This window comes from Vombatus ursinus, unplaced genomic scaffold (genome assembly GCF_900497805.2).
Source record: "Vombatus ursinus unplaced genomic scaffold, bare-nosed wombat genome assembly UNPS02014831.1, whole genome shotgun sequence".
Lineage (NCBI taxonomy): Eukaryota > Metazoa > Chordata > Mammalia > Diprotodontia > Vombatidae > Vombatus > Vombatus ursinus.
In genome coordinates this window covers 832539-847003 of record NW_020954609.1, presented here as the reverse complement: position 1 = coordinate 847003, position 14465 = coordinate 832539, and the positions used below count along the sequence as shown (strand labels likewise).

At 44.9% G+C, this 14465-nt stretch overlaps 1 protein-coding gene across 1 annotated transcript; it reads left to right on the top strand.

Moving 5' to 3' along the window:
• Positions 1-1900: 1900 nt before the first annotated feature.
• Positions 1901-12068, top strand: SLC10A3 (solute carrier family 10 member 3). The gene is made up of 2 exons (XM_027838984.1): positions 1901-2000; positions 10244-12068. The coding sequence occupies exon 2, from the start codon at positions 10416-10418 to the stop codon at positions 11844-11846; it is 1431 nt and encodes a 476-aa protein (XP_027694785.1). The 5' UTR covers positions 1901-2000; positions 10244-10415; the 3' UTR covers positions 11847-12068.
• The last annotated feature ends 2397 nt before the right edge of the window (positions 12069-14465 follow it).

Here is a 14465-nt window from a genome sequence, read left to right as displayed (position 1 = left end):
TATACAGAACCCAAATGAGGGTATGGACCTGACCATCTGTTGGGAATCTGTGCTGCAATGTTGAACCCTCAGGACAATCTGGAAATAATTTGACAAGTTGAGAAATTGTAAGAAGGAATACATTGTTTAGTCAGAAGCAGTCATAGTTTGATGTAATTGTTGCACAAATAAAAGTGTTGTGTGTATGATCACAATGTTTCAAATCTCTGCAGAAACAAAGCTATAGTGTTTCAATGTATGTGCTTATTGTCACAGAGGAAAATATATTTGTAGCATAAATTCATAATCGTTGAACTCTTAAGGAGTTCTTGAACCACTGGACTAGACCAAAACACGTATGGTCACTAAGAAAAAAACTAGAAAGTGTGGGGACCCAGGCAAGACCCATGTGTGCTAGAAAAGATCGACTTAGGATTAGAGGTTGCCAATTTTTGCCATGGCTTTCAGTAAAACTTCCCATATCCCCTGTTTAACATGATTAGGAAAAAGTTCTAGAGTTTACTATGCATATGCACCAAAAATAAAAAAGAATAATTTTTCATAAAGAAAACTATTCTGTACCTTTTTACGATCTCCAATCCACAAATGTTTTCACTAGTTCTATTGCTTTTGGAACACTTTAATAGGATGATATGGCTATTTTTGTAGCATTTCCCATAATCCTTCAACAAATTTCTTGTTGAAATTTGGAAGGGATGAGGGAAAATGGGTACCCTAATGAACTGTTGGTGGAGCTGTAAACTGGTCCAACCATTCTAGAGAACAACTTGGAATTTTGCCTAAAGGGCTATAAAACTGTACACCCAGCAATACCACTAGGTTTATACCCCAAAGAGATCAAAGAAAAAGGAAAAGAACCTATATGTACAAAAATACTTATTGCAACTTTTTGTGATGGCAAAGAGTTAGAAATTTAGGGGACCCCACGGTAGGACCCCGCTAACTCAGAGCATCTACTCTAGGGTCAGCTTTTATGTGGCCAAAAAAAGGTGCCGGAGCATCTCGAGATTGGAGCGCCACCTGATGGCGGATGGCTCACTTGCATTCTGCGTCTGAGGTGAATGCAATCAGCAAAATGAAGACAGAGGGTTGAAGGACATAAAAGAGGACTAAAGGAGAACATAATTGGCAAGACAAAATAATAAAGGTTAGTAAAAATGGGTCGCGAAACAAAGGAGAGAGGGCAGGAAAAGGAAGTAGGGTGACGCTGGCCAGTTAGGGAGTGCTAAGAGGCTGTAAAAAGCGCGCTTTAAAAGCGCTTAGAGCGAAGATGCGAACATCCAACCTCTGGGGCTTTCTTCCTGGGGAACCTTGGGCAATTCAGTGCCTCTCCGGGGGCCTCAGTTTCCTCCTGTCTAAAACTAGATGGCTGGGAATCGTTCTACCGCTCAGAACCTAACCCCTGCAGTTCCCGAACAATGAAAAGCAGGGAAGCCAGAGGCCTCCACGCCAAGCCGAGACAATCTCTCTCCCAGCTGGTAAAAGGAAGCGAAGGCTTATGGGGGAACGGGAGGGGCCGAGATTTTTCCTGTTGTCCCGGTTACAGGCTCTGCCCCTTCTGAAATAGGACCAATTGCATCCCGAGTTTCTATCCTGTGCGCTGGCGTTGGTTGGTTCCCGAATCCGTTTCCTCTGGACTGCATCAAGGCCGGAAGCACCGCCCCCTCCCTCCCGCCCTTCTTCCTTCCGCCGGTACCTGATTTTCCTTCCTAGTCTGAAGGGACGAGGGGGCGGGGGCGAAGCCGTAGGCTTTGAGCCTTCGGTGGGCGGGGCGGAGGCGGGGCCGTGGGCTTTGCGCCCTCGGTGGGCGGAGGCGGGGCGGGGACTTTGTGCCCTGGTGGGCGGGGCGGGGGCGAGGGCTTTGCGCCCTCAGGGGGCGGGGCCGGGACGAACGCTTGGCTGCTCTAGAGCCGGCTGGAGTTGCGGCTTTACTCTGCTCGGCTTGGCTCGGCTCAGCTCCGCCCTCCGGCCGCCGCCCCGAGGCTCTGCCGGGATCTCAGGTGAGAGTGCGCAGCCCGGGCCGGGAGGCCTTGGCCTCTCCCATCCTCCGCCTGGAGCTGGGCTCGCTGCCCCCATGCCCGTTGAGTCGCGCGTCCCGCCACCGGCCCCCATCCCTTTCATTTCAGATCGGGCTCGGCGTTCTTTCGGCCCCGCCGCCGCCCCTAGGCAGCCGTGCTGCAGTGCCTCCCATGCGCCCCCAGCCCCCTGGCAGGCACGGCACGGCCCACACCACCTGTCGGGAACTCTCTGCCAGGGCCTTCCTCCCTCGGGTTCCTGGCTAGCCCTGTTCTCTGGGAAATCCTCTCCCAAGTTCCCACAGTTAGGTCGCCTGCTCTCCTATGTTCGCCGTCTTCTCCTATCTGTGGATTCCCTTTCCTCTGCTCTCCTTCACAATGACTGGGAGTCCTGTCTATTCCAGGGTTTCCGGCAGTGCTTATTTTCGGTCCCTAAACGTGATGAGGTGGCCTTATAGGGCTCATCTCTCTGCCTGGCGTGGCTGCCCTGAGCAGGAATGGGTGCTCGTCAACTGCTGGGAGCTGACTTCTCCCAAGGCAGGTGTCTTTCGGACAAGCCCAAAATCCTCAGCTCTTCTGCAGGAGCTAGCCTCTTTCCAGTCACTCCTGCTTTCACTACATCTTTTAAACTAAAACAAAGACCATTTCCTCCAGTATATAAAGACCTTCGGTAAAAACTGCCTTGCTTATTCAGCCCAGCTCTCAGTGTCAGAAAGTTTTCTCTTATCCCTCATACAGTAGCTCTAAGCCTGTTTAGTCCCCCGGAAATATGGGGGAAGAGCTGATGTCAACACTAATCGTTCCTAGTCTTAAGAAATCTCTTGAGAAAGGACCATTTTGTCTTCCTTCCCATTTTCTAGCTCTTTGGGGGGAATTTTTCTTATTCTTGCTGAACTTTAACACCATTGCTTTTAAACTGCTGTCCAGGAACAGTTGGATAAAGTGTTCCTCAAAGTCATCTCACTAGAGCTTCTCTCCTGAAATCCAGACCTAAGAAAAAAAGGATGAAGCATAGTGGTAACCTAATGAAATTTTTCTTTTGTCTTCATTCGCCATTTAACAAATTGTGCAAGAGGGATGTCTGTATGTCAAAACTGTGGCCTCACCCCATTTCGACAGCATCATTCCCTTCCCCTTTCCCCAAGTCCTTTGTGATGGGAATGTAGGGTAGATTAATGTAAATGAAGTTAAAATCTCCCCCTGGGGTTTCTGGACTTGCTACAAGTAGTTTGGAGGCCTTGAGAGTAGCCCTGGGGCAATTACCTATCTCAAGTTTCTTTTTCCCCAGTGAAGTGCTAAGAATGGGGGGGGGGGGGGAATCAGAACTGTGGTGTGTTACTGCAGCTCACTAACCTAGAAGTCAGAGGTTTTGGGTTCAAGTTCTAGCCTGTCTACAGGAACTAGCTGTTTCACCTTGAACAAATCCTTTTCCCTTTCTGGGCATCAGTTTTCCCCTCTATAAATTGGGGGTGAAGACAGGAACTGAAATGCATAGCTTTTTTTGTTCTTTTTATTAAAAAATGTTATTTTTTTTAACATTTAAGAATATTTGGGTTCCAAATTCTCTCTTTCCCTCTCACCCCTCCCCAAAAAGGCAAGCAATATATCAATTATACATGTGAAATCATGAAAAAAAAGCAAGAAAAATAAAGTAAGAAAACTATACTTCAATTTGTGCTCAGAGTTCATCAGTTCTTTCTCTGGAGGTGAAAAACATTTTTCATCATGAGGCCTTTGGAATTGTCTTGGATCATAGTATTGACCAGATTCGCTGTCTTTCACAGTTGATCATCATTACAATGTTGTTACTGTGTACAATGATCTCCTTGTTCTGCTCATTTACTTTGCATCAGTTCATATAGGTCTTCCTATATTTTTCTGAAACTATCCCCCTTTATCATTTCTTATAGCACAATAGTTCTACATTATAATCATATGCAACAACTTGTTTGGCCATTCTCCAGTTGATGGGCATCCCCTAAATTTCTAACTCTTTGCCATCACAAAAAGTTGCAATAAGTATTTTTGTACATATGGGTTCTTTTCCTTTTTCTTTGATCTCTTTGGGGTATAAACCTAGTGGTATTGCTGGGTGTACAGTTTTATAGCCCTTTAGGCAAAATTCCAAATTGTTCTCTAGAATGGTTGGACCAGTTTACAACTCCACCAACAGTTCATTAAGGTACCCATTTTCCCTCATCCCTTCCAGCATTTGATATTTCTGATACATATGAGGTGATACCTCAGAGATGTTTTAATTTGCCTTTCTCTACATCAGTAGTGATTTAGAGCATTTTTTCATATTACAGCATTTTTTCATATGACTATAGATAACTGTGATGCATTCTCCTGAAAACTACCTGTTCATATCCCTTGACAATTTATCAATTGGGGAATGGTTCTTATTTTTATAAATTTGACCAGTTCCCTATATATTTGGCAAAAGAGGCCTTTATCAGAGAAACTTGCTGAAAAAAAAATTTTTGTATTACTTCATTGTCTATAGTACTTTTTATCAAAATGTAGTTTCCCTAATTATCTCTTTTAATTAGGTCTAATTTTGCTTTTGCTTTGTCCGAGCTCATGGTTGCTAACCCTGCCTTTACTTCAGCTAAAGCATAGTAAAGTCTGCTTTATCTCCTTATTTTAACCCTGAGTGTGTATCTTTCTGTTTCAAGCGTGTTTCTTGTAAACAACATATTGTTGATTTCTGGTTTCTAATCCATTCTGCTGATTCATGGGTGAGCTCATCTCATTCACATTCACCGTTGTGATTGCTGTGTATTCCTCTCCATCCTATTTTCTTCTGTTTATCATTCTCTCTCTCTCTCTCTTTTTTAAGGCAGTTGGGGTTAAGTGACTTGCCCAGGGTCACACAGCTAGTAAATGTCAAGTGTTTGGTCTCAGGCCGAATTTGAACTCAGGTCCTCCTGACTTCAGGGCTGGTGCTCCATCCACTACGCCCCTGAGCTGCCCCCCTCTCTCTCTCTTTTTACCCTGTCCCCCCTCAGAAATCTATTTTGCTTCTGACCACTGCCTCCCTTAATCTTCCGTCCCATATTAATCCCCACTCCCTTTCTCTTATCCGCTTCTCCTGTTAACTTGTTGAATCATATAGATTTCTATACCCAACCTGAGTGTGTTTGTGTCTGTGTATGTATATGTATTCTTCCCTCTTTAAACCGATTCAGGTGAGACTAAGGTTCAAGCATTGCCCTCCCATTTTCCCCTCCACTGTAAAAGCTCTTCCTTGTGCACCTTTTTTTATGTGAAGCAATTTCTCCCATTCTTCCTCTCCTTTTGCCCTTTTCCCAGTGCATTCCTTTTTCTTACCCCTTAATTTTATTTTAGATCATCCCAACATTATCCACTCACACCCATGCCCTCTGTCTATGTAAATTGCTTCTAACTTCCCTAATAATGATAAAATATTTAGGAATTACACATATTATCTTTCCATATAAGGAATGTAAATAGTTAAGCTTTATTGAGTCTTGTGATTTCTCTATCATATTTATCTTTTTATGCTTTTCTTGAGTCAGGTTGGAATATCCAATTTTCTATTCCTCTCTGGTCTTTTTTTTTTTTTTTGAGGGGGGCAGGGTGAAGCAGCCAGGGTTAAGTGACTTGCCCAGGGTCACACAGCTAGTGAGTATCATGTGTGTGAGGCTGGATTTGAACTCAGATCCTCCTGACTCCAGGGCCAGTGCTCTATCTACTGCACCACCTAGCTGCCCCCTTAGCTCTGGTCTTTTCATCAGGGATGCTTGAAAGTCTTCTATTTCATTAAATATTCGTTTTTCCCCTGAAGGATTATACTCAGTTTTATTCAGTAGGTTATTCATGGTTGTAATCCTAGCTCCTTTGCCTTCTGGAATATCATATTCTAAGTCCTCCACTCCTTTAATGTGGAAGCCAGTGTATCTTGTGTGATCCTGACTGTGCCTCCACGATATTTGAATTGTTTCTTTCTGGGTGCTTGCAATATTTTCTCCATGACCTGGGAGCTCTGGAATTTGGCTATGATGTTTCTGGGAGTTTTCATTTGGGGATCTCTTTCAGGAGGTGATCCGTAGATTCTTTCAAATTTCTATTTTACCCTCTAGATCTAAGATAGCAAGCCAGTTTTCCTTGATAATTTCTTGAAATATGATGTCTAGGCTCTTTTTTTTTTTATCATAGCTTTCAGGTAGTCCAAGAATTCTTAAATTATCTCTCCTGGATCTGTTTTCCCAGTCAGTTTTTTTTCTGTTGAGATATTTCACATTTTCTTCTATTTTTTCACTCTTTTGACTTTGTTGTATTGTTTCTCAGTGTCTCATGGAGTCAGTAGCTTCCACTTGCCCAATTCTGATTTTTTTTTTTTGTTTTTACATGTAATTGGTGGGAAATAAAATATTATTTTTTTTATTTTAAACTCAAACACCAGAACTCAAATGCAGAATAGAGAAAACAAAGACAAACATACCATAAACTTAAATATTAAAACTTAAATACAAAGTAAGAAAAGAAAAAAGAAGCATATTATGTGCACAGCAAAACATGAGAGAGGATTCAAAATATATAGCAACAAATTTTCATTTTAAGAAAGCCTGTATGATAAATAGTACATGTTGTGTTGAGAGCTGTCCTTCTTTTCTTTACTTCCTTGTAAGTTTTCCTTTGTTCTCTGCTGTGCACTTTTTACTTTGTTCTTTTTTCCCCCCTTCCCTCCCCCCAAAAAGCTACAATTCAGTGCAGGTATATTTGTGTGTGTGTGTGTGTGTGTGTGTGTATGCGTGTATATATGTGTGTGTACATATGCATATATACACATACATGCATATATACATATGTACATACATGTGTACATAGACATATACTTTCCCTAACAAATTGTACTACTGATCTTTGTTTTTATATTTGTGCTTATCTCTTATTTCCTATCCCTCCTGACTCTTCTTCTTTACTTCTACCCACTACCTTGCCCTCGTATTACTTAGCCTACCACCCTCCAATGATCCCTCTTTCATCCTCCCATTCCCATAAATCTAAACACCCTTCTATACCCCCCCTTTAACCTATTCCCTCAACCTCCCCTCTAAAGATCCTTCCTTTATCCTCTCCCCCCTCCCTCTCCCCTTACTATTTTATTTCTTCTGAATTTAGAAGACTTTTATACTCTTCGAGATATATATGTATTGTTCCCTCTTAAACTCATTCCCAATTAAAGTAGGTTTCCAGAACTATGAGCCCTCCTCCCGACACAGACAGAATCTGTGTCGATTCTGTCTCTTGCACCTCATTTGTATAAAATAATTACTTTTTTTTTAGCTGTCCCTAAGTGGTTTTACTTTTTAAAGTCATATCATAGTCAGGTCTATCCCAGTCTTTCTCACGAACTACCCAATTACTAATGACAATCTTGGACATATGTTTTACATTTTACATACATAAAATTAAATGGTCTGTCCTTATTGAATCCCTTGTAATCAGTCTTTGGTATATACCTTGTTTCTTTTGGCTCTTAAATGTCAAATCTTCTATTAAGTTCAGGTGTTTTTTTGGTTTGTTGTTTTTTTTTTCCCAAGTCCTGAAAGTCTGACAGTTGATCATATGTCCATTTTTTTTCATTCAGGATTATGCTTAACTTTGCTGGCTATGATATTTTGGGCCAGAACCCCAGTTCTTTTGCTCTTTAATATATAGTGTTCTAAGACCTGCGGTCCTTTAGCGTCTACACTGCTAGGTCTTGTGTGATTCTAATTGTGGCACCATCATATTTAAATTGTTTTTTTCTTCTGGGAGTTTCAGAATTTGACTATAATATTCCTATGAGTTTTCTTCATAGGCTCTCTTTCAAGTGGGGATCAATGGATTTGTTTCCGTTTCTACTTTCCTACCTTTTTCTAATGCTTCAGGACAATTTTCTTTAATTATTTCTTGTATTATTGTATCAAAATTCTTTTTTTTTTTTTGATCATAGCTTTTAGGTAGTCTGATTATTCTTATGTTTTCTCTTCCTGGTCTGTTTTCCAGATCAGTTGTTTTTCTTATAAGATGTTTCACTTTCTCTTCTATTTTTTCTTCTTTATATTTTGTTTAATTATTTCTTGATCTCTTACAACTTTGCTGGCTTCCCCTTGCCCAATTCTAATTTTCAGGGTGTCATTTTCTTCCTTAAGATTCTGGTCTCCTTTTCTAATTGGTTTACTTTCTTTTCATAATCTTCATGGTTTTCTTGGATTGTTCTTACAACTGACTCCCAGCTCACCTCTCCTCCCCAGAACTGTGTATGGGCAATAGAGTTGCCATTTGATGCCAGCTGCACTCAGTGCCAGCAAAGGGTCCCCTGTAATCTCTTTCTGACCAGTTGTTTGACTTCCTTAACCATCTCTGGGCTGCGAGCTCCCAAAGCTGCTGCTGCTATTGGGGCTGCCTCCAAGGCATACTTTGGGTGCTGCAGATTCATGGCTGGCTCCCACCCTGGTGTCACAGACCCCTCCTGCCAACCTCCTAAGTTGTCTTAGGCTGGAAAAATATATCACTCTGATCTTTTGTTGTCTCTGCTGCTCCAAAATTTGATTTTTGGCATTATTTTAAAGGTATTTGGAGGGGAATATTAGTAGAGTTTGCCCAGGTTGCTGACTCTAATCTGCCATCTTGGGTCTACCATCGAATGGATAGCTTTTTTAAAAAATTATATTAATGCTGTTAATTTTTACTTCACCTGCCTCTTCAAATATGCCCTTCCTCCACTTTTTCCCATACCAGTGTGATGATATCACATACCCCTTCCATACCCATGAAAAGAGAGAGGTATGTTTTCTCATCTCTTCTCCATATAGATGGTCTCTTTAGGTTCCTACTTGTACTAAAGTCTGTGATCCTAGGAAGGAAGAACTGAATATCTGGAAGGTTGAAACCCAAGTATAGGAAATAGTTTGAGAGAAACTGAGTCCCATGATCTCAAGAACCTGATAAATCCAAGTGTCAAATGTACACTGTCACCAAGGTACCTGACCTGGGCTTTACTTCCCAGGGCCCCCAGAGTCATGTTGGCCCTTCATCAGGCCCCCATCATTTGATAGAACTGGGGGAGGCAAGCAAATAAGAAACTTACCTTTCTTGGGCTGGGGGTGGGGGGGACGTGGCAACAACTTGAGGGCCTGGTCCTATGTCTTGCCCCAGCCCAAATTCAATGCTTTTAGGTCTTTGAGGGAGCTGCTACTTTCTAATCCCAAGCAGAAGTACATAGCCTGAGTGGGTATGTCAAATATGGATTTGGCCACAGCCTCCAACTTTGTGTGCGCCACTGCCATGGTCAAAAACACACAGACTTAATGCTGGGAGGGACCATAGAAGTCATCTGGTCCAACCATCTCACTTTACATATGAAGAAACTGAGGCACAAACAGCTTAAGTAACTTACCTAGGCACTAAGTGGTAGACTAGGGTTTGAATACAGATCCCCAACCTCAGTGGCTTCCCATGGTCAACAGGCTACAGCTTGGCATTCCAGATGTTCTATAATCCGACCCCTACTTCCCTTTCCAGCTTTCTTTCCCACTGTTTACCCTACATGCACTGTAGTCCCTGACTAGACTGATCTTCCCATCCCCCCTCACTGTCCTCATGTCACACAGCTATTAAGTACAGTTCAGCACAGTGGCCTGGGTCCAGAAGGAAGAGGATGATGATGACTACATTCTGCCCTAGGCAAAAAGGGACTGGGTGGGCACTTCTTACTCTATGTCTCCTGAGCATGTGGGCACAGCTGTCAGAGTGACAACAGAGCCTTCAGAAGTCAGGGCTGGCTTCTCAGACCCTGTATTAATATGATCCTGAGCACAGTAACTCCTGTGGCTGAGAACAATGAAGCCCTCCTGGGGCGGGGGGGGGGGAATAGAGAAGCAGGGAGTGGGGAGATGGCCAAAGAGAATGATCTGAGTCCTAGATGTGGCTCCTCTGGATTGGGGGTGGGACAGCTGGCCACTGCTGGTGCTGCCACCCACTCGGTTTTGAGACCAGGGTGGACATAAGTTTCTAGGGACATCTGAGGCTCTAGTGGCACTGTTCTTGGTAGTTGGAGGTGTGAAACCTCATGCCTACAGTGAAGGAACTACTGGAGAGTGGTGACCTTTGTCTTTTGCTTCCCCAGCCTGGCATGCTTCCATGGCACTACAGCCTAGGCTCTCTGACCCACCCCACCTGCTGCTCTCACACTTCTCCGTCTCTTCTCTCCCCAGGTAAGGTTGTACCATCAGCGACAACAGCAAGAAAATTGTCAGCTTCCACAGGTCCATCCCAGAACCAACCAATGGCACTTGTTAGGATGCACTGCTGAGCCCCACGGGACTGAGGCAACCCACCCTTCTCTCCCCACCTATTTGAGTGGATGGCCCCAGTCCTTGAGCAGAGATGGCATTAGTTAGCAGGAATGGCAGAACCAGGGGAAGTGCTGGCATTGGATGGGACCATGTCTGCTCATCTCCCGTAAACATGCTCTGGTGTGCCATGCTACTTGCCAACCAACTATGGGTGGCTCAGGGAGTACCAGACACTAATTTCAGCATGGCCCCAGGCTCCAAGACCCCATTCTCAAGTAGCAGGTATCTGAGCATTGGGGAAGACTCAGTCATGGAGTTTGAGTTCCCAGAGAAAACCAAAGGGATCATTGTGGTCTCCAGTTGTTACCCAGGCCAGAACAACAGGACAGCCTTTGGGCCTGTGCTGAGCGTCACCTCTCTAGACACAGAGGTGCTGAGCATTGAGAATGTGACTGCCCAGAGCTGGGATAATAGCCACTTTGTTGTGAACATCCAATCTGGCCTTGCGGGACTGGCGCCACTGCACATTCAGCTACTCGACCTCCAGAAAGTCCCCCCTTTATTGATTGAGGAGCGACAAGATTTTCTCATCAAAGTATCTCCCGTGGAAGATGATGCCGCTGCCCGCCAGGGCGGACTGGGCCGCGTCTCAGAGAGCCCAGTGCTCTACATGCTACTTCCATTTGTCTTTGTCAACAAGTGTGCGTTTGGCTGTAAGGTGGAGCTGGAGGGCCTGAAAGGGCTGGTGAAGAGTCCCCACCCTGTGCTGCTGGGCATTGTGGGCCAGTTCCTACTTATGCCCCTCTATGGTTTTTTGATGGCCAAGGTCTTCACTCTGCCCAAGGCCTTGGCCCTGGGGCTCATCATCACCTGTTCCACACCTGGTGGGGGAGGAAGCTATCTTTTTAGCCTGCTCCTTGGCGGGGATGTGACTTTGGCCATCTTCATGACCCTGATCTCCACAGTGGCAGCCACTGGCTTCATGCCACTATCCTCAGCTATCTATGGCCGCCTCCTCAGTGTCCATGAGACACTGCACATTCCTTTCTCTAAGATCCTCCTGACCTTGCTCTTCATTGCCATCCCCATCTCAGCTGGCATGGTAATCAAGTATAAAATGCCCAGGGTTTCCAGGGTCCTGCTCAAGGTCATCAAGCCTTTCAGCATTGTCCTCATCCTAGGGGGGCTCTTCTTGGCCTGCCGGATGGGAGCCTTCATCTTGGCTGACGTCAGGCCCCCGATCGTGCTTGCAGGGCTCACAGTGCCCCTGGCTGGCCTCCTGGTGGGCCATGCTCTGGCAGCCTGCCTCAAGCTCTCCATACCCCATCAGCGGACAGTCAGCTTTGAGGTGGGCGTACAGAACAGCCTGCTAGCCCTTGCTGTGCTTCAGCTGTCCTTCCGTCACCTGCAGGCTGACCAGGCCTCCCAGGCTCCCTTCATTGTGGCCCTCAGCAGCACCTCTGAGATGCTGGCCCTTGTCATTGGTCACTTAGCCTACAATAGCCTCTACTCTGTCACCTAAGGCTTCTCCCTTCCTCTTCTTGTCCTTATCAGAAGTTATCAGATACCAAAGGCCTTCAGTCTCTATGCACTATGCACCCAAAGTCCGGGCTTATTTTTTTTTTTACCAGTGTTTTTATACTCCTGCCAGCCATGGCCTTCAGTGCCAAGGGAGAGGGGCAGGTGGGTGGGGAGAAGGGTTCCACCAGGCAAACATATTTGAATAAAGAAAGAGAAGAAAATTCTGGCGATGAAAACTCTCTGCTATTTTGCGTTTGGGAGAGAACGAGGGGAGGGGAGGGAAGACTGAGTTCCCAGGCATGGGGGCTGAGGGTAAGGTGACACGTGTCAGCTTCCAGCTTGCCTTTTTTTTTTTTTTTTTTTGGTGCCAGCTTGCCTTTTGTGAAGTACTTCTTTAGTTGCTGTTCCCGAGAACAGCAGGAGCAGAAAAGCCCAGCTGAAGCTTCCAGCATACAAACCTGTCCATCTGGGGTCATGGATTCCTATTAGTCTACCCAGCGACCCAGGGCTGGCTGTTATTCTATCACTACCCACAGCTCACTGACCTGGTTATGCCTAGGCAGCTTTGTTTCTGCTTTATTTGACATGTTTAAATCTACTGGGACCACTGTCCCAGGCCCAATCATCTCCTCTCAAAAAGGATTCGGGGGTCCCATCCCTATGATATAGAGAGCCCAACACCCCATGGCTTTTGTGCCCTGAGGAAGGAAGGCAGGCTTCTTCCCACAGGGGAGTCCGAGCAGTTGGTATTGTCTTCAGGGACAAGCTCAGGCCTTTCTCTGGGACAGCCCTCCCACTCCTTATGAATGGGACAGTAAGGTCACACAGGGTCATTTTTTTTTTTTTAGAAGAGGGGCACCAGAAACCTCACCTGCCCCTGTCCCTCTCTTTCTCCAGTAATTGTAACAAGGGGGTAGAGAATGACAACTATACAGCTGGGCTGGGTTTGACTATCTGTATGTGCCTCAACTCTGGGGCAGAGAAGGTGGACAGGAGCTGAACAGCCAGCTGATGTCACCACTCTCACATTAACTCCTTGAAAACGGGTTTGGGGGAGAGTGAAGGGATGCAGCCACCTGAATTGCAGGGGAAGGCCCTGCCCTGACTGCCTCCAGTGTAGGCACCCTTCTCCCGCCAAAGTGGTTCATTTCTGTAAGGTTAGATGAATACCAGCTTGAGTTCCTAGCGCAAGGTCGGCCTGTGTCTACCCAGACACTTTCAGGGTAGTGGGAGGGGATAGGGCTTCCTCTGCCCACAACTGGGATCAAAGCCCCACCCTCCAGTAGCACCAAGGAGAACTGGCACCCTCCATACCTGTAGTGTAGTGGGAGTCTGAGCAGGTTCATGGGACTATTTTGCAGCTGTGGTGACCACAGTCTGGCCTCCTGATTCCATCACCCAGCCCAGCCCAACCCAGCCCTCACCTAGTGATTTGAATTCTAAGGGCAGAAGAAGTGTCTGAAATGTTTTCGGGAAGACTGGCTGTGCTTCCTTCAGTTTCTGACTGTGGGAGGGAAGTTGTGTTTTTACATCCATTTGTTCTTGTATTATTTGTTTTTAAACTCCAACTATTAACATAGTTTTCATTGGATTTTTATGGTTCATGAGGGCAGATTGCATTTTAAACAAGCAACAAAAACCCTTTGAACCCAATGGACTAAACCAAATTTAGACGTAACCCACAATGATACCCAATACACAATAATACCCACATCAGGGGAGTGTTAGGGTTTATTAAGGTGTTGAGGGGAACCTTAGTAACTGCAGTTGGAGAGACCTGATATTGGCAGTACAGTTTCCAACATGCTTGGATTCTCAGGTGATTCAGTGGACAGTGTTGAACCAGAGTCAGGAAGACCTGAGTTTGGACCTTATCTCAGAACTAGCTGTTTGACCCTGGGCAAAGTAACTTTAAAAAAAAAAAAAAAAAAAAAAAAACCTCTTTGGGCCTCAGTTTCCCCATCTATAAAATGGGGATAATAGCACATACATGTAAAGCGCTTTGCACACTTTAAAAGTGTTATATAAATGCTGTTGTTCATTCAGTCATGTCTGACTCTTCATGACCCCATGGACAATGGCACACCAGGCCCTTCTATCTTCCACCATCTCTTGGAGTCTGTCCAAGTTCATGCTTGTTGGTTCCACAACACTATCTATCTCATGTTCTCCTGTCTCCTTTTCCTTTTGCCTTCAACCTTTCCAGCATCAGAGTCTCTTCCAATGAGTCCTGTCTTCTCATTATGTGGCCAAAGTATTTCAGCTTCAGTATTTGTCCTTCCAATGAATATTGGTAGCTGTTCAGTCATGTCCAATTCTTCATGACTCCATTTGGGGTTTTCTTGGCAAAGATACTGGAGTGATTTGCCATTTCCTTCTCCAGCTCATGTTACAGATAAACTGAAGCAAACCGTTAAGTGACTTGCCCAGGGTCACATAGCTAGTAAGTGTCTGAATCTGGATTTGAATTCAGGTCTTCTTGACTCCAGGCCTGGTATTCAATCCACTGTGCCACCTAGCTACTCTATTCTGATCAATAGAGTTAATTTCTTCTAAGTATTGACTGATTTGGCTTCCTTGTTGTCCAAGGAACTCTCAAAAGTCTTCTCCAGCACCACAA